Genomic DNA, 25004 nt, shown 5'->3' with positions numbered 1-25004 from the left:
CTGTCTTCCATTCATCGCCCTCTCTAATGCGTACCAAGTTGTATGCGCTCCTGAGATCTAGTTTTGTGAAGAAATGCGCCCCGTGCAATGATTCCGTCATAGTCGCAATCAGAGGGAGTGGATAACTGTATTTCACCGTGATCTGATTGAGACTACGGTAATCAATGCACGGACGCAACCCTCCATCCTTCTTCTTCACAAAAAAGAAGCTTGAGGACGCAGGGGAAGTGGAAGGCCGTATGTATCCTTGTCTCAGAGATTCGGCTATGTAAGTCTCCATAGCTCTCTTCTCCTCTTGAGACAGAGCATACACATGGCTCCGTGGGAGCGCTGCTCCTGCCTGGAGGTCTATCGCACAGTCTCCCTGCCTATGAGGAGGCAACTGCGTCGCCCTCGATTTACTGAACACGATAGCCAAATCCTCATACTCAGGGGGAATGTGCAGTGCGGGAACCTGGTTTGGACTCTCCACCGAGGTCGCCCCCACGGAAACACCTAGACATCGCCCCACACACTGGGCAGACCACTCCTTAAGAGCCCTCTGTTGCCACGAAATAGAGGGATTATGGGTAATCAGCCAGGGAAGCCCCAACACCACCACCACGCAGGAGAGTCAATCAGATATAGCTGAATAGTTTCCTCATGACCCCCCTGCGTCCTCATCCTAAGTGGTGCTGTGACCTCCCTAATCAACCCCGATCCCAATGGACGGCTGTCTAAAGCATGGACAGGGAATGGGGCGTCGACAGGAAGAAGGGGAATCCCTAGTTTTAAACAAAATTTACGATCCACAAAATTCCCAGCTGCGCCTGAATCTACTAGCGCCTTATGCTGGGAATGAGGTGCTACCTGAGGAAAATGTACAGGTAAACAGACGTGACCAACAGAGAGCTCTGGGTAAGTGGGACGCCTACTCACCTGGAATGACTCCCCAGTACGTGGCCTGCTGTCCTCTCCCCTAGGAGACCTTCCCCAGCACCTAGCCGCAGTGTGTCCTCCACGACCACAGTTGGTGCAGGGGACAGCCCCCCTCAGGCTCCTCCTCCTCCTCTCTCTAGCGCCAGCACCCCCGAGCTCCATAGGGCTCGGCTCGGAGGTGCTGGAGGGTTTTATGGACGACCCCCACTCGGAACGTCCGCGGGTGGCCAGCAGGGTTTCCAGCCGGATGGACATGTCTACCAGCTGGTCGAAGGTGAGGTGGGTATCCCTGCAGGCCAGCTCTCGACGGACGTCCTCCCATAGACTACAACGGTAGTGGTCGACGAGGGCCCGCTCATTCCACCCTGCATCCGCCGCTAGAGTCCGGAACTCCAGTGCGAACTCCTGTGCGCTCCTCTTCCCCTGTCGGAGGTAGAATAGACGCTCCCCCGCCGCTTTCCCCTCAGGTGGATGGTCGAACACGGCCCTGAAGCGGCGAGAGAACTCTGCGTAGGTGATGGTAGCTGCGTCTATCCTCCTCCATTCGGCGTTGGCCCACTCCAACGCCTTGCCGGTGAGACAAGAGATGAGGGCGGAGACGCTCTCGTGTCCCGAGGGCGCCGGGTGTACGGTGGCCAGGTAGAGTTCCACCTGCAGGAGGAACCCCTGACACCCGGCAGCGGTGCCATCATACGCCCTCGGGAGCGAGAGCCGAATCCCACTGGGTTCCGGAACACCGATGGGAGGACTGACCGTTGGTGATGGTAGGGTAGGTGGAGGTGTGGGTACCCCTCTGGTCTCCCATCGGTGCAGAGTGTTAATTACGTCCTGCAGGGCAGTCCCGAGTTGATTGATCCGATCGTCCTGCCCGCGGACGCGCTCCTCCAGAGACTCGGGTGCTGCTGCTGCTCCTGCTGACTCCATAAGGGGTGTGTTATTCTGTCACAGTGGCTGATGTGGATGTGGTGGAGGAGTCACACGCAGGACACAGAAGCTAAGTCCAACCAACTTTACTGATCACAATGAATATCGACACTGCCTCAAACAAAATAGGAGGCGGACTATGCGCTACAATGCGCAAAACACAAGTAATCCAGAGCGCACGAAAACAGTACAGTGCGATGACGAAAAATACAAAATCCAAAAGACAAGCCGCATCTGATGACAGGCGAACAATAACACACGACTAACAAAACGAGAAACTTATAGAGGACATAATTAACTCAAATGGAAACAGGTGTAAAATAAAGACAAAACCAAACGAACATCGATAACATACAACGGTGGCAGCTAGTACTCCGGGGACGACGACCGCCGAAGCCTGCCCGAGCAAGGAGGAGGAGCAGCCTCGGCCGAAACCGTGACAGTGACTATAACCGAAGATAATTATCTTGGGAGGTAATACGGTCGGCATTTGATTGTGAGGTATTCTAGGTCAGGTGAACAAAAGGACTTGAGTTCCTGTATGTTATCACAATCAAACCATGAGTAGTTAATCATGAAACAAACACCCCCGCCCTTCTTCTTCCCGGAGAGATATTTATGTCTGTCTGCGCGATGAACTGAGAACCCAACTGGCTGTACGGACTCAGAGAGTATATCCCGAGAGAGCCATGTTTCCGTGAAATGAAGTATGTTACAATCCCTGATGTCTCTCTGGAAGGAAATCCTTGCCGTGAGATTGTCAACTTTATTATCCAGAGACTGAACATTAGCGAGTAATATATTAGGAAGTGGTGGGTGGTGTGCTCGCCTCCTGAGTCGGACTAGAAGACCACTCCGAATACCTCTTCTCCACCCGGCGGTATTTTGGATCAGCCTCTGGAATCAGTTCAATTGCCCTGGGGGGTACGAACAAAGGATCCGATTCGGGAAAGTCGTATTCCTGGTCATAATGTTGGTAGTTGCGCCGCTCTGATATCCAAAGGTTTTTCCCAGCTGTATGTAATGACACAAAACATTTCCGGGGCTAATAATGTAAAACAAAATACTGCAAAGTTGACTAGTAGCATGGCCACCCTATCAGCGCCATCTTGAGCAGAATGTTTTTTGGTTACTACATGATTCCATATGTGTTATTTCATAGTTTTGATATCTTCACTATTATTCTACAATGTAGAAAAAATAACAAAAAGAAAACCCCTTTTGACTGGTACTGCATTTTGAACATAAGCTTGTCGCCTGCCTTCCCACCATTGGGACAACGACTCCCATTGTTAGGGCGGAGACATAAGCATCTTATCATTATTGTCACGGTTTCGGCCGAGGCTGCTCCTCCTCCTGGTTCGGGCAGGCTTCGGCGGTCGTCGTCCCCGGAGTACTAGCTGCCACCGATCGATGTTTCATGTTCGTTTGGTTTTGTCTTTATGTTGTACACCTGTGTCTTGTTAGTCCTCGTTAGTGTCCTATTTAGTTCTCGTTGGTTGTGTTTGTCTTTGTGTGTGATTGCTCTTCTGTTTTCGTGTTGGAGCTACGTACTTCCCTCCAGTGTTTTGGAGAGGGTTTTCGCACGCTTGTGCGCCGTTTGTTTGACGCCTGTGTGCGCCGCACTTATTTTCTACGTGATTATTGCACTAAAGTCTTTTGGACTGAGCTTCTGCGTCCTGCGCTCGATTCATGCACCACACCCACCTTCAGCAACCCTTGACAATTATATACAGATCTCTGGTGTAAAGGTCCACAGCACAGAAGGAGCGAACGAGATGAGACCAAAAAGACAACATGAGAACAAGCGGAAATAAATGCTCATTAAAATTAAAAAAAATTGATTCTGCGATACAGGCATTTGGAATATCGCACAAAAACATAATACGATATTAAAGCCCCAATCTACTGATGGTGTTAAATCAGGTTTCCTGGACGTTATGAAAGGTGTCATCGCAAAGTTCATTCTGGGTGCTTTACTTCTTACTGTTTAAATTAACAATATTGACTTGTCTGTAAAAAACTGTAACCTGCACTTGCTGATGATACTGTTGTGTATGCTGTTGACCAGGCTCTATCTGAACTACAGTGTACCTTCATTATATTACAGAAACTTTATTGACCTGAAATTAGTATTGAATGCAGATAGAATTAAGTATATATTCTCTACAGTGCATAAAAATAACTGATGATTTAAGCATATGTACTTCATATGTACTCCATATTGATCGTGTCCCTACTTACAAATATCTGGGCTTCTGGATAGATGAAAAGCTGTCTTTTAAAAAGCATATTGATGAGTTAGTTAAGAAGCTGAGAATAAAATGGTGACATCTATATGAACGCAGCTGCCACTTCATTAAAGCCGTTAGATGTAGTTTATCATAGCGCACTGCATTTTACTACGGGTGACAATTTTAGTACTCATCACTGCATTTTCTACCAGAAAGTTGGCTGGAATTCTTTGATGTCACGTAGGTTGATACATTGCTATGCCTTCATTTATAAAGCCATATTACAAAAATTCCCACTATACCAACACCTTTACTAAACTTTAGACATACACAGAAAGCGGCACAGGTCCTAATTCAGGCACTTGTCATGTCCCGTCTGGATTACTGCAAATCGCTGTTGGCTGGGCTCCCTGCCTATGCCATTAAACCCCTACAACTCATCCAGAATGCCGCAGCCCGTCTGGTGTTCAACCTTCCCAAGTTCTCTCACGTCACCCCGCTCCTCCGCACACTCCACTGGCTTCCAGTTGAAGCTCGCATCTGCTACAAGACCATGGTGCTTGCCTAAGGAGCTGTGAGGGGAAAGGCACCTCCGTACCTTCAGGTTCTGATCAGTCCCTACACCCAAACGAGGGCATTGCGTTCATCCACCTCTGGCCTGCTGGCCCCCCTACCTCTGCGGAAGCATAGTTCCCGCTCAGCCCAGTTAAAACTGTTCGCTGCTCTGGCACCCCAATGGTGGAACAAGCTCCCTCACGACGCCAGGACAGCGGAGTCACTCACCACCTTCCGGAGACACTTGAAACCCCACCTCTTTAAGGAATACCTGGGATAGGATAAAGTAATCCTTCTACCCCCCCTTACCCCACCCTAAAGAAAAAAAAGAAGAAAAAAAACATATTGTAAAGTGGTTATCCCACTGGCTATAAGGTGAATGCACCAATTTGTAAGTCGCTCTGGATAAGACCGTCTGCTAAATGACGTAAACGTAAATGTAAATACCCTGGAATGAGTAGGTGTGTCCAAACTTTTGACTAGTACTGTATGTGTATGCGAGCAATACAATTTGACGACTAGAGTGTTTGTGTGTGAGTACAAGTGCATTGGTTTGCGTGTGTGGGTTTGCAATTGGTGGAGGGTGGTATGTGCATTAACATTAGTGAAGTAACACATAAAACATTGGTTTAGGTGTTATTACATGTTCGGTTGAAGTCATTATATTATTCATCAAAAAAGTTGTTACTCACCTGATAATGTAACTTATTACATTAAATGGAAAAGTTATTACTATAACAATTCAACATTTTATATTACCTGACAAGATATTACATTTACCGGTTTTATTACATTACCAATCTAAAAGTTATTACATTAACTGTTGTTACAAGACACATCATACAGTGGGGAGAACAAGTATTTGATAACCTGCAAAATCGGCAGTGTTTCCTACTTACAAAGCATGTAGAGGTCTGTCATTTTTATCATAGGTACACTTCAACTGTGAGAGACAGAATCTTAAAACAAAAATCCAGAAAATCACATAGTATGATTTTTAAGTAATTAATTTGCATTTTATTGCATGACATATGTATTTGATACATCAGAAAAGCAGAACTTAATATTTGGTACAGAAATACATAGTTCTTGCCTTGACCCCATGGATATTATTACCCAATGTATAATTGATTAGTTTTAGGATCATTTTTATCAATTTAGATAATTGATCCTTTATAATTGATCCTTTATTTAGGGATATGGAATCAGTGCCGGATAGGTGGGATATGAAATACGTCATGTTTGTGCTTTTTGGTGTTTTCTCATTGGCCCTAAATGAACAAAGCTCTTCCCACATATACCTATCTAAGGATTCTCTCCTGTGTGTGTTTGCATGTGTGAATTCAGTCTCCATGATTGACCGAATCTCTTCCCACACTGATCACAGCTATAAGGTTTCTCTCCTGTGTGTATGCGCTGGTGTGTAGTCAGGGTGGAAGCTACAGTAAAGCTCTTCCCACACTGATCACAGCTATAAGATTTCTCTCCTGTGTGTATGCGCTGGTGTGTAGTCAGATGTACTGATTGAGCAAAGCTCTTCCCACACTGATCACAGCTATAAGGTTTCTCTCCTGTATGTGTTCGCTGGTGTGTAGTCAGGGTGGAAGCTACAGTAAAGCTCTTCCCACACTGATCACAGCTATAAGGCTTCTCTCCTGAGTGTATGCGCTGGTGTCTAGTCAGAGTTCCTGATCGAGCAAAGCTCATCCCACACTGATCACAGCTAAAAGGTTTCTCTCCAGTGTGTGTTCGCTGGTGTGAATTCAGGTTCCATGAATGACTGAAGCTCTTCCCACACTGACCACAGCTATAAGGCTTCTCTCCTGAGTGTATGCGCTGGTGTATAGTCAGAGTTCCTGATCGAGCAAAGCTCATCCCACACTGATCACAGCTAAAAGGTTTCTCTCCAGTGTGTGTTCGCTGGTGTGAATTCAGGTTACATGAATGACTGAAGCTCTTCCCACACTGACCACAGCTATAAGGCTTCTCTCCAGTGTGTATGCGCTGGTGTATAGTCAGTTGTACTGATTGAGCAAAGCTCTTCCCACACTGATCACAGCTATAAGGCTTATCTCCTGTGTGTATGCGCTGGTGTATATTCAGGAGTACTGATCGAGAAAAGCTCTTCCCACACTGATCACAGCTATAAGGCTTCTCTCCTGTGTGTATGCGCTGGTGTATAGTCAGGGAGCAAGCTAAAGCAAAGCATTTCCCACAATCAACGCAGGGGTAAGGCCTCTCCGCTGTATGAATTCTCTGACGACATTTTAAGGTTTGAGAGGCAGTGAAACTCTTCCCAAAATGAGAGCAGCAGTACGGTTTCTCTCTGTTGTTAATCCGCTGTTGAATAATGACTCCAATCCGGCTTCTGAAACTCTTCCCACAGTCAGAGGACCAGTGGTTAGGTTTCTTCCTTGTACGTTTCTGCTGGTGTTTCTTGAGATGTTCTGATCTGTAGAGACTCTTCTCTGTCTCGACAGCAACATGATGTGGTTGAGACTCCCCAGATGATAAGCCCCTCCCACTGAGAGAACGACGGTTTGGGGTGTCCCCTATGAAAAAAAGAGATATGGGTCAATAAACAAATACTATAACAATGTTCATAAATGTGTTATTTAGCAGATGCTTTTATCCAGAGCGACTTAAAGGAGCAATTAGGGTTAAGTACCTTGCTCAAGGGCTCAGAGATCCAAACCAGCAACCTTTCAATTTGTGGCCCAACGCTCTTAACCACTAGACTACCTGCCACCCTTATCATCAATATACACTCAGTTTATTAGGTACACCCCCCCTCCATACACAAAATTGGATCGACAATTAACTGGCCACTGAGTGTTTTACTGTTTATAAATCAATTAACAGAAGTTGTAGAATCAGATTGTAGTCTAATCCACACACACCATTGTTCTTACTTGATGAAATCAAATCTCCATCTCTCTCCTCCTCGTGTCCTTCTCTTACAGTTCCACTCTGCCCTGGTGTTTTCCTGCAGTCGACCAGCCACACAGACACCCTCTTCAGACCCAGCAGTAAGGCTCTACCAGGAGAGTTGTGACCAGGGGACTCCAGCAGGGTGGAGGGGGAGGGGTTAGCTCTGTCCTGGTGACCACAGGAAGTATTGTACATAGAATATCATTAGACCAAACATTTGGTTACTTTAGTCTAAATCTCAGATTGATTGGGTGCATCCTTAAAATATCTCCTTTCTCCTGAAGTGTGCAATCGTTCATTACTTTCCACAAATGTACAGTTTTTTTCAAATCACTTTTTGAAAGATGCTAACACCTGCGAAATCGTGATTTGTTCAAATAACCAGTGAGGAAAAACCTAAACACCTGAACTACTGCTACTCATTATCCCACTATTGGATCATGTTGAGAAAAATGTCAGTCTTATAGTTTCAGTATCCTTATACACTACATGAATAGAAGAAACCATCAGATATAGGGGTATTGTGGCATGTAGCAGAAGCCTACAGTAAAAAGGTATTGGTGTAGCCTGGTGCAATTTCTGCCCTATGAAACATTACTCAAGATCAACTTTAGCTGAAGAAGGATAATGTAGTTTTTACAGCCAAATCCATATATTATTTGGTTTTACCTTCCAACCTAAATTAAATTAATGTCAATTCATACAGTTTTCAAACTGTACGTAAAGTAGACACTATCCAATTTTGTCTTTGTAGTTCCGTTTTTAGCAGTTTGATGAAATTATTGTTAAATGTATTGTTAACAAATGACAGGAAAATATTTTCAAAAGTAATTGATTGAAAATGGCCTAAGAGTTTTGAAACCTATTTTTGTGCTTAAAGTTCTGAAAATGTACCACATACTTGTGAAAATCGCAACTAACAGAAAAGTCATGTGCTAGTGGGAGTATCCACCATATGTTCTATACCAATAATTTCCTTTAAACCAGTGAAGAGAAAGTGCACATTTTGGGAGGAAGGAAAGATAATGAGGGATTCGATAACATAGTATCTAGGCAGAAGTGGAGCTAGTGTGAGGACCATGTGGGCGACTAAAATAATAATAATACATGTAAGCCTACCAACAAACAAACACATTATGTAACACTATAGAACATTATGTAACACTATAAAACATTATGTAATACTACAAAACATTATGTAACACTACAGAACATTATGTAACACTACAGAACATTATGTAACACTATAGAACATAGTGTTACACTATAGAACATAGTGTTACACTATAGAACATAGTGTTACACTATAGAACATTATGTAACACTATAGAACATTATGTAACACTATAGAACATTATGTAACACTATAAAATATTATAGAACACTATAAAACATTATAGAACATTATGTAACACTATAAAACATTATGTAACACTTTAGAACATTATGTAACACTATAGAACATTATGTAACACTATAGAACATTATGTAACACTATAGAACATTATGTAACACTATAAAATATTATAGAACACTATAAAACATTATAGAACATTATGTAACACTATAAAACATTATGTAACACTACAGAACATTATGTAACACTACAGAACATTATGTAACACTATAGAACATAGTGTTACACTATAGAACATAGTGTTACACTATAGAACATAGTGTTACACTATAGAACATTATGTAACACTATAGAACATTATGTAACACTATAGAACATTATGTAACACTATAGAACATTATGTAACACTATAAAATATTATAGAACACTATAAAACATTATAGAACATTATGTAACACTATAAAACATTATGTAACACTTTAGAACATTATGTAACACTATAGAACATTATGTAACACTATAGAACATTATGTAACACTATAGAACATTATGTAACACTATAGAACATTATGTAACACTATAGAACATTATGTAACACTATAGAACATTATGTAATACTATAAAATATTATAGAACACTATAAAACATTATAGAACATTATGTAACACTATAAAACATTATGTAACACTTTAGAACATTATGTAACACTATAGAACATTATGTAACACTATAGAACATTATGTAACACTATAGAACATTATATAACACTACAGAACATAGTGTTACACTATACACATGTAACACTATAAAACATTATGTAACACTATAAAACATTATGTAAAACTATAAAACATTATGTAACACTATAGCACATTATGTAACACTATAGCACATTATGTAACACTACAGAACATTATGTAACACTATAGAACATTATGTAACACTATAGAACATTATGTAACACTATAGAACATTATGTAACACTATAGAACATTATGTAACACTATAGAACATTATATAACACTACAGAACATAGTGTTACACTATAGAACATTATGTAACACTATAGAACATTATGTAACACTATAGAACATTATGTAACACTATAGAACATTATGTAACACTATAGCACATTATGTAACACTATAAAACATTATGTAACACTATAAAACATTATGTAACACTATAGAACATTATGTAACACTATAGAACATTATGTAACACTATAGAACATTATGTAACACTATAGAACATTATATAACACTACAGAACATAGTGTTACACTATAGAACATTATGTAACACTATAGAACATTATGTAACACTATAGAACATTATGTAACACTATAGAACATTATGTAACACTATAGAACATTATGTAACACTATAGCACATTATGTAACACTATAAACATGTAACACTATAAAACATTATGTAACACTATAAAACATTATGTAACACTATAAAACATTATGTAACACTATAAAACATTATGTAACACTATAAAACATTATGTAACACTATAGAACATTATGTAACACTATAGAACATTATGTAACACTATAGAACATTATGTAACACTTTTCATCCTCTGCTGCAAGCAATGTGGGTGGTCCACTGCGACAACCATGTGTCACCCGGCCGCTCAGCCTGTCCGCCAGGGTCTGCCGAGGTACACCATGCACCTTGGTAGATAAGAAAAGAAAAAACTGTTACTAGCAGATAAAATTCACATACACATGGTAATCCCCTAAAAACAAAAGATGCCTAACCTTGGCAGCCTGGCGGATAGCCATCCCTGCCCCGCAGTCCTCCATGGCATGGAACATGTCCACCTCACTCCACTGCTTCCTCTTGACTTTCTCCATGCTGCAGTGGTAAATACATGTAGCTAAATAACTTGGCATACTATACACATTTTAGAAAGATAACTCAATCTGAATATGTATAAACATTTACATTTCAAAGCTAAGGCATTGAAAGGTGATGAAAGTTTTCACAATAACTGAAAGTGTACCCACGTTTTTTGTTTGATGTTATCTGTAATGAAAATTAGTGTCCCAATTAGTGTAATATTGATGCATACATTGTAACGTTTGACTAAATACTGCCTCTATGTAGCTGTTGTAAGATGAAACATAGCCAACAGTGATAGGTGTCAAAAAGTTAATGGTTCAAAGTTACAAATACATTTTTGCAGATTGTGCAAAACGCCTCCGTCAGAGGACTCCAATTTTGATAAGGTAAAGCTTGACAACATGCAGTTGTTTTCGTGATATGTATTATCTAACTCTTACAATTTCTATCCTTTTTAATGTCTTAGCAGTTCTATCAACATTTAGCAACTAAGCTAGCAACATAGAAAATCCGTTAGCTATATTTCAGAGGTAAAAAGTTGGATGTTAAATTGTGTGTGGTTTGTCGGGCAGTCGAATTTTACAATATGCAGCGTGTTCCACAAAATGTGTACATACAGTGGGGAGAACAAGTATTTGATACACTGCCGATTTTGCAGGTTTTCCTACTTACAAAGCATGTAGAGGTCTGTAATTTTTATCATAGGTACACTTCAACTGTGAGAGACGGAATCTAAAACAAAAATCCAAAAAATCACATTGTATGATTTTTAAGTAATTAATTTGCATTTTATTGCATGACATAAGTATTTGATACATCAGAAAAGCAGAACTTAATATTTGGTACAGAAACCTGTGTTTGCAATTATAGAGATCATACGTTTCCTGTAGGTCTTGACCAGTTTTGCACACACTGCAGCAGGGATTTTGGCCCACTCCTCCATACAGACCTTCTCCAGATCCTTCAGGTTGCGGGGCTGTCGCTGGGCAATACAGACTTTCAGCTCCCTCCAAAGATTTTCTATTGGGTTCAGGTCTGGAGACTGGCTAGGCCACTACAGGACCTTGAGATGCTTCTTACGGAGCCACTCCTTAGTTGCCCTCGCTGTGTGTTTCGGGTCGTTGTCATGCTGGAAGACCCAGCCACGACCCATCTTCAATGCTCTTACTGAGGGAAGGAGGTTGTTGGCCAAGATCTCGCGATACATGGCCCCTTCCATCCTCCCCATCAATACGGTGCAGTCGTCCTGTCCCCTTTGCAGAAAAGCATCGCCAAAGAATGATGTTTCCACCTCCATGCGTGTTCTTGGGGTTGTACTCATCCTTCTTCTTCCTCCAAACACAGCGAGTGGAGTTTAGACCAAAAAGCTCTATTTTTGTCTCATCAGACCACATGACCTTCTCCCATTCCTCCTCTGGATCATCCAGATGGTCATTGGCAAACTTCAGACGGGCCTGGACATGCGCTGGCTTGAGCAGGGGGACCTTGCGTGCGCTGCAGGATTTTTAATCCATGACGGCGTAGTCTGTTACTAATGGTTTTCTTTGAGACTGTGGTCCCAGCTCTCTTCAGGTCATTGACCAGGTCCTGCCGTGTAGTTCTGAGCTGATCCTTCACCTTCCTCATGATCATTGATGCCCCACGAGGTGAGATCTTGCATGGAGCCCCAAACCGAGGGTGATTGACCGTCATCTTGAATTTCTTCATTTTTCTAATAATTGCGCCAACAGTTGTTGCCTTCTCACCAAGCTGCTTGCCTATTGTCCTGTAGCTCATCCCAGCCTTGTGCAGGTCTACAATTTTATCCCTGATGTCCTTACACAGCTCTCTGGTCTTGGCCATTGTGGAGAGGTTGGAGTCTGTTTGATTGAGTGTGTGGACAGGTGTCTTTTATACAGGTAACGAGTTCAAACAGGTGCAGTCAATACACAGTTAATGAATGGAGAACAGGAGGGCTTCTTAAAGAAAAACTAACAGGTCTGTGAGAGCCGGAATTCTTACTGGTTGGTAGGTGATCAAATACTTATGTCATGCAATAAAATGCAAATTAATTACTTAAAAATCATACAATGTGATTTTCTGGATTTTTGTTTTAGATTCCGTCTCTCACAGTTGAAGTGTACCTATGATAAAAATTACAGACCTCTACATGCTTTGTAAGTAGGAAAAACTGCAAAATTGGCAGTGTATCAAATACTTGTTCTCCCCACTGAATGGTATATAATGGTAGGTTTATTTGAACAGTGAGAGACAGAATAACAACAAAAAAATACAGAAAAACGCATGTCAAAAATGTTATGAATTGATTTGCATTTTAATGAGGGAAAGAAGTACTTGACCCCTCTGCAAAACATGACTTAGTACTTGGTGGCAAAACCTGTTGGCAATCACAGAGGTCAGACGTTTCTTGTAGTTGGCCACCAGGTTTGCACACATCTCAGGAGGGATTTTGTTCCACTCCTCTTTGCAGATCTTCTCCGTCATTAAGGTTTCGAGGCTGACGTTTGGCAACTCGAACCGTCAGCTCCCTCCACAGATTTTTTATGGGATTAAGGTCTGGAGACTGGCTAGGCCACTCCAGGACCTTAATGTGCTTCTTCTTGAGCCACTCCTTTGTTGCCTTGGCCGTGTGTTTTGGGTCATTGTCATGCTGGAATACCCATCCACGACCCATTTTCAATGCCCTGGCTGAGGGAAGGAGGTGCTCACCCAAGATTTGACGGTACATGGCCCCGTCCATCATCCCTTTGATGCGGTGAAGTTGTCCTGTCCCCTTAGTAGAAAAACACCCCCAAAACATAATGTTTCCACCTCCATGTTTGACGGTGGGGATGGTGTTCTTGGGGTCATAAGCAGCTTTCCTCCTCCTCCAAACACGGCGAGTTGAGTTGATGCCAAAGAGCTTGATTTTGGTCTCATCTCATCTCACCACAACACTTTCACCCAGTTCTCCTCTGAATCATTCAGATGTTCATTGGCAAACTTCAGACGGCCCTGTATATGTGCCTTCTTGAGCAGGGGGACCTTGCGGGCGCTGCAGGATTTCAATACTTCACAGCGTAATGTGTTACCAATTGTTTTCTTGGTGACTATGGTCCCGGCTGCCTTGAGATCATTGACAAGATCCTCCCGTGTAGTTCTGGGCTGATTCCTCACCGTTCTCATGATCATTGCAACTCCAGAAGGTGAGATCTTGCATGGAGCCCCAGGCCGAGGGAGATTGACAGTTATTTTGTGTTTCTTCCATTTGCGAATAATCGCACCAACTGTTGTCACCTTCTCACCAAGCTGCTTGGCGATGGTCTTGTAGCCCATTCCAGCCTAGTGTAGGTCTACAATCTTGTCCCTGACATCCTTGGAGAGCTCTTTGGTCTTGGCCATGGTGGAGAGTTTGGAATCTGATTGATTGATTGCTTCTGTGGACAGGTGTCTTTTATACAGGTAACAAGCTGAGATTAGGAGCACTCCCTTTAAGAGTGTGCTCCTAATCTCAGCTCATTACCTGTATAAAAGACACCTTGGAGCCAGAAATCTTTCTGATTGAGAGGGGGTCAAATACTTATTTCCCTCATTAAAATGCAAATCAATTTATAACATTTTTGACATGCGTTTTTCTGGATTTTGTTGTTGTTGTTCTGTCTCTCACTGTTCAAATAAACCTGCCATTAAAATTATAGACAGATCATTTCTTTGTCAGTGGGCAAACGTACAAAATCAACAGGGGATCAAATACTTTTTTCCCCTCACTAACTTTTTCGGTGGTCAGCTAGCTAGAAGGGTGTCGTTAGTCGCAAAACTTACCGTTATTTTCCAGTCCATTTAAATGTTGAGCTCGAGGTGATTTAGTCCTCCAAACGCTAGAGAGTGTCCGAAGTTGGGGGGAAATTAGCTACACATTTCCACATGCAAAGACAGATTTTCTTTGAGCAATCAAGTCTGCCATTGGCAGTTCTATTGTAACCTTTAATCTGGCCTCTGCCAAAAGGTCTGTGCCTTAATGGCACAGGTGATGTGCTTGCATAACTCCCCAAATACAGGTGTGCCAAGCTTGTAGCATCATACCCAAGAAGACTCAAGGCTGTAATCGCTGCCAAAGGTGCTTTAACAAAGTATTGTGTGTAGATTGATGAGGCAAAACAATTATTTGATCCATTTTAGAATAAGGCTGTAACGTAACAAAATGTGGAAAAAAGTGAAGGGGTCCGCATACTTTACAAATTTGATTTAACAAATGTCGGATTGACTAAGTTTGTAGCTGCAACAGATTTGATAATTTCTCACTCTCACGTGCACATTTCCTCCATTAGCAACCAATGATGAGCTACCTTTTTTGTAGCATTTCTGACAACGCTAAGATCTTTTCAGCCGTCTCTCAGTTCTATATAAACGGGTCAGCAACAATACAGCTGCTATTAGCTAACATTAGCTTGCTTGTCCAAAGTCCAGCAGCTAGCCTCTGTAGCTAGCTAGCTAACACCAGTTAGCTGAATGCTAGCTAGCTAATGAACAGGCAAAGAAAGGTAGCTAGCTATATTTGTTTATGGAAGGTTTGTTACACAAATAACAAAGCCATTAGGTATTTAGAGCCAGACAACAGCTGACCTCGACACAGAAGGAAGCTAACGATAGCTAGTTCACTTCCAAATGCCAGTCCTAAATATTTCCACAAAACATAGCTAGCTAGCTATGTACATCAGTTCAAAACCAACACCAAACTTTGGCCAAATTGTCACGCTGCTACCTCACAATGCATGCAATGCAATTGGCTTTTGCAACACTACAAAGCTCTATAGTCCAAGCTATGGTAAGAGCTAGCCATATTTCACTGTCGGACACAACTCAAACTGTAGCTGAGAAAACAAATGCACAAGTAAACAGCATGTTGTGCACTGCAGTGAGCAAATGCATGCTTGCATCAGGACAAACTCACCAGTTTCAAACATCCAGAATAGATTCTAGTATGCTCCTTCTCCTGTCTTGACATTGTTATCCAAATCTGTTTAGATCAACCGTGCCAAACTGACAACTCTGCCATTAGACAGGCTTGATTGTTTTTACAGCTCTGATCTGGATGGTGGACTAGCCCATGTGTTGTATATTTGTCAACATCTCTGCAGTGCACGCTATTCCAGTGGTGTGGTGCTTGGGGTGGGAGACGGGGCAAATATCCCCCAAACCCTGATTATATAAATATATAGGATGCATAACTGCAATGCTTTAGGCTAGAAACAAGCTGTAAAGGGCATAATCCATACTCTATTGTACATGGGGATAGTTTTGTTTAGTTTCTATGGCTGAGTTATATGACCTTCAGGTATTATTAATTCAATGACAACCATTTTCCTTAATTTAGCTTTTAATGGGAATTGAGTCATATTTTACAATGCAAGACCGTCAAAATCAATTGAGCTATTCACCTTCTGAAAACTGCAGACAATTACCTTTGACTATCCATGGTCAATTCTAAACATACTTTAATAGTTAGTTCAACACTGATTTGTGAGTCTTACTGTATATTCTCGTTTTAATCTGACGTCTAGAATTTGAGTTAGGTAGGCACAGAAAATACACTGAAAACTCAATTGCTAAAGATCCTGTTAGAAATCTGGTATATGGTACTCCGTAACAGCTGGACAGCTCATGATGAGAGGTGGGGAGTGTGTTGTGTATCTCCAATCAAGTTGATTTGTGAGTGTTCATCGACATTGGTGTCATAATGGCTTGGATATGATGGTAGGGAGATTTGAATTGAACAGAAATTCTGAATCCAGATGTGTCTTTTAGACAATATCCCACATGGCCATTTCCTATGGTCAAATATGGAATAATTCATTATACTGAGATATGTGACACCCTATTTTCTCTCTTCATGTTGACAAATACTGACGATATACACTACCGGTGAAAAGTTTTAGAACACCTACTCATTAAAGGGTTTCTTTATTTTTACTATTTTCTACATTGTAGAATAATAGTGAAGACATAAAAACTATGAAGGAACACATGTAATCATGTAGTAATCAAAAAATATAATTTATATTTGAGATTCTTCAAATAGCCACCCTTTGCCTTGATGACAACTTTGCACACCCTAGGCATTCTCTCAACCAGCTTCACCTGGAACGCTTTTCCAACAGTTTTGAAGGAGTTCCCACATATGCTGAGCACTTGTTGGCTGCTTTTCCTCCACTCTGCAGTCCGACTCATCCCAAACCATCTCAATTTTGTTGAGGTGAGGGGATTGTGGAGGCCAGGTCATCTGATGCAGCAGTCCATCACTCTCCTTCTTGGTAAAATAGCCCTTACACAGCCTGGAGATGTGTTGGGTCATTGTCCTGTTGAAAAACAAATGATAGTCCCACTAAGCCCAAACCAGTTGGGATGGCGTATCGCCGCAGAATGCTGTGGTAGCCATGCTGGTTAAGTGTGCCTTGAATTCTAAATAAATCACAGACAGTGTCACCAACAAAGCACCCCCACACCATAACACCTCCTCCATGTGTTACGGTGGTAAATACACATGTGGAGATCATCCGTTCACCCACACCGCGTCTCACAAAGAAACGGTGGTTGGAACCAAAAATCTCCAATTTGGACTCATCAGACCAAAGGACACATTTTCACCGGTCTTATGTCCATTGCTCGTGTTTCTTGGCCCAAGCAATCTCTTCTTCTTATTGGTGTCCTTTAGTAGTGGTTTCTTTAAAGCAATTCGACCATGAAGGCCTGATTCACACAGTCCCTTCTGAACAGTTGAAGTTGAGATGTGTCTGTTACTTGAACTCTGTGAAGCATTTATTTGGGCTGCAATTTCTGAGGCTGGTAACTCTAATGAACTTATCCTCTGCAGCAGAGGTTACTATGGGTCTTCCATTCCTGTGGCGGTCCTCATGAGAGCCAGTTTCATCATAGCGCTTGGTTTTTGCGACTGCACTTGAAGAAACTTTCAAAGTTCTTGAAATGTTCCATATTGACTGACCTTCATGTCTTAAAGTAATGATGGACTGTCGTTTCTCTTTGCTTATTTGAGCCGTTCTTGCCATAATATGGACTTGGTCTTTTACCAAATAGGGCTATCTTCTGTATACCCCCCCTACGTTGTCACAACACAACTGATTGGCCCAAACACATTAAAAAGGAAAGAAATTCCACAAATTAACAGGCACACCTGTTAATTGAAAATCATTCCAGGTGACTACCTCATGAAGCTGGTTGAGAGAATGCCAAGAGTGTGCAAAGCTGTCATCAAAGCAAAGGGTGGCTATTTAGTGGTTAAGGGCGGCAGGTAGCTTAGTGGTTAAGAGCGTTGTGCCAGTAACCGAAAGGTCGCTGGTTCTAATCCCCGAGCCGACTAGGTGAAAAACCTGTCGATGTGCCCTTGAGCAAGGCACTTAACCCTAATTGCTCCTGTAAGTCGCTCTGGATAAGAGCGTCTGCTAAATGACCAATTTATTTATTTATTTTATTTTATTTGAAGAATCTCAAATATAAAATATATTTTGATTTGTTTAACACTACATGATTCCATATGTGTTATTTCATAGTTCTGATGTCTTCACTATTATTCTACAATGTAGAAAATTTTAAAAAATAAAGACAAACCCTTGAATGAGTAGGTGTTCTAAAACTTTTGACCGGTAGTGTACATCGCAAATCTGTGTTTCTTAAGCACATTCAAGACGCTTCTCTTGGTTGAGGTCCATATATGGATCTTGATATGCTGAAAATAAGGAGGATTTCTGAAGCATTTCTGAGTTTTCAGCAAAGACTCAATAATTAGACAAATATGAAATCCATATTTTTTATTTTAATCACAAATCATTTTTGGATTCCCTCCAGATATCATACATGGTATGGCCGGATATTGACTCATTATTTATACTGAGATAGGCCTATGTGGACTCCTTACTTTCTCAATATGGTGACACATACTGACAGTTGGACTACATAGTATATAATAATAATAATATGCCATTTAGCAGACGCTTTTATCCAAAGCGACTTACAGTCATGCGTGCATACATTTTTGTGTATGGGTGGTCCCGGGGATCGAACCCACTACCTTGGAGTTACAAGCGCTGTGCTCTACCAGCTGAGCTACAGAGGACCACATTTTCTCAGCACATTCAATGCATATTCTCTTGCCTGAGGTCCACATCAGGATCTTGATATGCTAAATAAGGACCATTTCTGATGCTTATTTGAGCTGAGGACATGATCAATAATTGGACAAACATTACCTCCATATCATTCTTTGACACTAGCTATCATTGTTGTAACCCTGTGCATAAACATGAGATAAAAGTACTGTAACTGGTAGCCTAGCAACAAGAATCACGTATTTTCAACTGTGATATGTTTTATTTGGGCGCCACAAATGAGTGTGTAAACGGTGTGGTCGAACTGACATCTGGAGAAATAAAGTGAGAAGGTGTTCAGAAAATACCTGTTGTTAACCGGTGGCTTCAAAGCCTCTCAATGGCCAATACATAGCATCAGCAATCCAGGGTTTATATACATCGTTGGTGTAGCTTATGCCTAATTATTTCTCCCTGGTTCTGACTTTACCTCCTGGCTGTGCATTGTTTGTATAATCAATCTGTGTGCGATAGGCTAGTAGTCTACTTGGATGAAATTACCACCATTATTTATTTTGTCTAGCTGTTCAAATCAAACGCATGAATGTGGAAGAGCAAAGATGATGGAAACTACACCTAGACATTTTATACACCACAGTAAGCATACTGCTCATAAAAGTCAACCAAACTTACCCGATCCATCGTGGAAGCTACTGTATTCTTTGTTCGTTTCTTCAAACACAGAAATTAACAGTAAATGTGTACGCTTCAGTTATTTTCTTTATCACTGCGTTCAGATGAAAAGGTAGACCATAACTTTTTAAATATCAAAACTCGATTTAAGTTGTGACAAATAAACGTCTAATGTAGATTAATCTTACATCAGAAAAGATCCGACAAAAGCCTGTTGAATTTTACTTGTTTTGAAAACTCGATAGAGGATGGTAACAAAGAACTTCCTGTTGATGCTTTTCGGCTTCTTCTGTGGTGTTTAAAAGGTGCTGCCACCTACAGTACATAGTCTTCAACACTTCTCTTAAAATGGGAGAGGCGGTTTAGGGAGTCATAAATTTTTTTAAAGAAACTGTTTGTATTGCATATATATATATATTAAATTAATGGCAAAAATGTTGGCTATATATCATTCATCTATTTAAACTGTAAATTATTAGGTGTATCACTTTTTATGTGTCATCATCAATTATCATAAATACATTATGTCCACGTGTGGTTGTATTGTATTTGTAAAATTTGGCAAATGAAATAAAATGAAATCTAAGGTATTTATATTAAAAACAAAAAAACAGATTATAGCCTCTGGCTGGCTGTGGTTTGCTGGAAGGTGGCAGGCCGAATTTGAGATGAGAGAAATTCCTTGCTCTTGTCTTTCAAATTAGCTCATGGCTAGATGGCTTGCCTAGGGCTTATAGCTGTCCTCTGAATGGAAGACGCAAAAGCGGCCTGCCAAGGGCTTGTAGCAGTCCTATGAGTGCAGGCTAAGAAACTTCTATTAGATCAAATAAACTTCACCTAGCAAATAAGTCATTCGTTTTTTGGATGGCCAAATTCAACACTCTCATTGACCTCCATACAAAATCACATTGCTTGGTGGGGAAAAAACAAACGCTACCTGCTGGAGGAAGACAGATTTTCCCTCAAGTTAGGCCTCTCTTTGCCTCTCCTCTCTGACAATGTTCTCATAGAGTCCAGATATTGTTATTGGCTGAGGCCCAGTAAGAATAACCTCCTAAATAACAGACTGATTACCTATACGCTATCTGTGCAGTGAACCAGTAAATCCTGATTTATGTTCAATCCGACCTCTGCAGTGGCCATACACAGTGGCGATTTCAGCATGTAAATCTTGGTGGGGAAAACCCCCAAAACATTTTGGGGGATGCATGCCAGCAAAGCAACAACACAACACTAAACAATATATTAATTGCACTGTAACATTGACAAATGGTGACCACAAACAATTAGGGCCTACATAAAGCTGTCCTAACAGCAGATCTTTCTTTTCAGCACCGTGGAGTGAATCCTTACCACGGCTATGCCCGGCTATCAACAGAGCCTTGTCTGTGTTAAGTGAATTATTTAACAAACTATTTTAGTGTCTCTGTGCGTCTCCCAAAAGGTTGTAAGTCTTTTGGGATTTAAGTAACGGCCAGAGTCCCGGTCTGCATGGTCAGAGATATTTATTCAATGAGAATTCTGCCATCACAATTTCAGAGTCCATCTTTTATACTCATACGTCATACAAAAAGAAATCCCTTCCCTCTGTAGGCGGGCTGTAGTTTTCCACTCTAAAACTGCTCTACTGACCTTCAGTTCACACACACACACACATATACACACATGCATACACACATACACACACACAGACACACACACACATATCCTACTCCCTGCATTACTCAGTTATTGCCGTTCTCACAATATTCTGCACCATGTTTTCATAACAGTTTCTCCCCTCCCTAAATTGGGAGGCCTCTTTATCTTAGTTTCTCAGTTGTCTTTGTTGTCTGGCCTAACTCTTACTCACATTGCTTAATAGTGGCTCAATGCCATAGCCTTTACTGGTCCTACACTCACACATTTCTAACACATTATATACAGTTTCAGGGTGTAATAATTAGTCATTAATAATTAATCTATCAATTCCACCCTTTGACTAAATATTACACACATACAAAATATATGTTGTTATAGAAATGAATCACACTCATTGAAGTATATAAGTTGGTTTGCATATAAAAACATTACAGGTTCATCAGTGTTACCCCATGATTAAAAGCGTAACGTTACTTTTTAGCAATGGTAACTAGTACATCATACTTAAAACGAGACTTTAATACACAAAAGATCATTACAATAACTTTTAAACTAGAGATTTATAGTTCTAGGAAAACATCCAGTCTCAAATTATCTGGATCGTCGTCGTCCTCCACCAAGCCTGGTAGGTCATATCCTTCATTCCTTAGGTCGGAGTCCGGGATTGGGCCGTATCTCACCATCTGTTGGGAAATGGCCTTGCTCACCAACCCTCAGACACAGGGAATAAGACAACATCCACAAAGAACAAGTATACCCATAGAAGCTATAACTTCACCCAGAATAGTTACAACAATAGTTTTCCATTTACCAAATATGTTATCAAACTAACCGTTTAGGGAGCTATCAATACCAGAGTTCTCAGCCAGTTCGTTCGCCAGCGTGCTGAGTCCCTGAAGTGCTTTGGTCACGGACCCGTCCGGTGCTGTATTGTTTGGGGATGAAAGTACAGCACATAGATCCAAACAGAACACAAACCCCGTCCCGCTCAGCCAAAAGCATATCTAAAGCTATTCTATTCTGCCATGCTATTAAGCTAGTTGCCGCTGTCTGCTCAGCTAATCCCTTTATTGCATCACGAGTATGGTTTATAAATCTTTGCTGGTTATAGTAAATATAATTCATCCAATCTACGTTTGTATTAATTGTTGACCACCAGAACGTTGACCACCAGAACACTTTCTACGTGACAACTCACCAATCTCTGCCACGTTTGATTGTTTGCGTATGTAGGTGAGTTCACAATCTGGCTGCAACAAAGAGGAGAGATTAGTCATGGTCTCTTTTAGTTGTGATATTCTCTGTGTGGGAGCAGGAGCTAAGAGGCCCTACCCTGTATCCTGTTTTACTAGTCCTAGAAAAATAATTAGAATCCCCTGTGATTTCAAACTGAGGCAACCCAGGTCGGGATGACTTTGTTATCGGGGGAAACAGATAGTGCAAGTTACCATAAGACTCTTTCACCACATTCCCAGGTGGCTTGCATGGAGGATAAACCTGACAGAGAGTTAAAGCCTGTCAAGGGGAACGGAGTAGTTGTCAACCTTGGTTTGGCTGTCCTACAGGCATAACAGTCCTCTTTAGACCGTATACTGAATCCATTCCAACCACAGGTTAAAATCTATTTACTCCGTCTGTACTACTTCCTTCAGGTCTATAGTTTGCACTGTCTCACCACGGCCCCGGTCTCACTACCTCCCTCAGAGAGGTTTACTCTATAGGGTGCCCCAGTTGAAGAGGATATCTCACTTGTCAGGTCTGTAACATCTGCTGGGTTGATTACTACCCAGAAAGCCACTAATGGGTCTCCACAACATTTGCGGTCAAATCCTATGTACCACATTCCCTCATCCGTAGCCTTTACCTGTTTTAGCGTAATTCGGACTTTCAGACAGTACCTACCCTTATATGGGTCGCACTGCCATTTCTGGTAATTCCCTACTTTCACAATACTCCACCTGTCCTTAAACTGTGTATGGAGATTGACATATCCCCCTCGCTCGGTATGAGCAACTACATGGTCCCAGGATGTACATGGGGACATACATATATATCTCCCATCCTTTATGATACTACCAGCCAGTAGTCCCCAACTTCCCAACTGGTCCGCAAAGACCTCAAAGGTGATGTCCTTCCCTACAGTCCCTAGTACTTCCCCTTTCCCTACATCTAGCTGTCTCCTATGCCTTCGTAGACTGTGCTCAGGTATTATTTTATCAACTTGTGTTAGGTTACCTGCTACTTCTGGCGGATCAGGAGGGTTTGAGTGTGTTAGGAATATGGCCCCCACAATCAGACAGCTACCTACCGTCAGGAGACCTGTGAATCCCCACCCTCGCCCTGAGAACATGTCAGATGCCAGAGGCCAACCCATTGCTTTACCTTCTATCGAACTCACACAGGGATGATCAGACAGGGTAAGGGAATCTTCGTTAAGGAGCCAACCCCCGAGCCCTAGTGGTGATCGGATCTTTCTCCTAACTCTGTGTTTGTTCGTCAGGTGTAGCTGGTTTTACCTTTTTACAGTGTGTGACATGCACCCAGATGGATCTCTCAGCTATTCTGCTGGCAAAGGCAGTACTTGGTAGGGCCCTTCCCGCCAGGCCTGCTTCAGTCTCCTGGTTAGATAGAGTGGGTCACCTTCTCCTTTAATTCACCTGTGGGGGCACAAAACCTCTGACATACAGGTGTGGTTAATAAACGACCTTCTCACGTGTTCTGCTAGGGTGCTCTCTAGTTCTATGTCTGCCTGTCTGGTCCTGCCAGCTGTGGCATTCTGTAAGGTCTTCCAAACACTTTCTCAAAGGGGGATAACCCATCTTTATCTGGGGTTACTCTAAATGTCTTCCCTTCACTCCGTGATAACTCTATAAAATCCATTTCCAATTGCTGGAAAGGGTATTTAGCCGGAGGATACTCACCCTGAGGTGCCCTTTGTCTGCCCTGGTGATTATTTTGAGCACAGATAACACATCTTTTTTTTTATAATTAGTAATCCCATGTGCAACAAAGTGTTGTCTAATCTGTTCTACCATCCATCCCTCCTTTTGACACATGTCACTGCCCATGTGTCAATATTATCACCTACCTCACAGTCACTTAGGTAATATTGGTAATTTATCATCCAATTGCCATCCCTTATTTTTATTTATTGGTAAAATAAACTATCTTAAAGTCCTCCTCTCATGCCTTTAGAATTTACCAGTGTGGATGATTAATTAACACCATAAAGTTAAAACAGAGTTCAGAGGCAATTGAAATTCCATCCCATAGTATACCAAACATTACCATTATTCTAAATATTTAATAAATGTTACTTATCCCAAGTGTTCATTAATCCTCATGACATTCATTCTCATAAGAAATCATATATACCCCAAACTCAGCAAAAACCTAAAAAACTCCATAAAATTCACTGTGTGCTCCTCTAAGACCTATCACCCTTGACCTGCTGAAACCCCCCCCAAAATTGAAACAACAAGGCTTTATAAACATCATACTAGGTGCGTTGTTTTTTATTTGAAAACCCCAATTAAAAAACAACAACCAAACAGCCAGGTCATGAGGACTCCTGATTTCTCTCTTCCCCTTCTGCCTACAGTTTCTTAACTGGTGCCCTTTCCTTGCACAGTAACTACACGGTTCCTCACATTCTCTAGCAAAATGTCCCGTTTTGTCACAATTGTAACACTTCCACTCACTCCTGTCTCCACTATTACCATTTCCTTCTTGTCTGTCTTTGCTACCGTAACCTCTCTTCTCTCCTAGGTATTGACTAATATTCTCACTGTCTCTAATTCAACACAAAACCCCATCA

General features: G+C 41.5%; 1 protein-coding gene across 1 annotated transcript; it reads right to left on the bottom strand.

Annotated features, from left to right (window-relative positions):
* Positions 1-5409: 5409 nt before the first annotated feature.
* Positions 5410-19764, bottom strand: LOC311104053 (uncharacterized protein). The gene is made up of 3 exons (XM_084145709.1): positions 19547-19764; positions 7544-7730; positions 5410-7183 (listed from the first exon to the last, which is right to left on the bottom strand). The coding sequence occupies exons 1-3, from the start codon at positions 19553-19555 to the stop codon at positions 5937-5939; spliced, it is 1443 nt and encodes a 480-aa protein (XP_084001835.1). The 5' UTR covers positions 19556-19764; the 3' UTR covers positions 5410-5936.
* Between the last annotated feature and the right edge of the window lie 5240 nt (positions 19765-25004).

The sequence above is a fragment of the Coregonus lavaretus genome (assembly GCF_964263955.1).
Source record: "Coregonus lavaretus genome assembly, chromosome: 28".
In the NCBI taxonomy this organism is placed as follows: domain Eukaryota; kingdom Metazoa; phylum Chordata; class Actinopteri; order Salmoniformes; family Salmonidae; genus Coregonus; species Coregonus lavaretus.
This window is presented reverse-complemented; position numbering and strand designations above follow the sequence as displayed.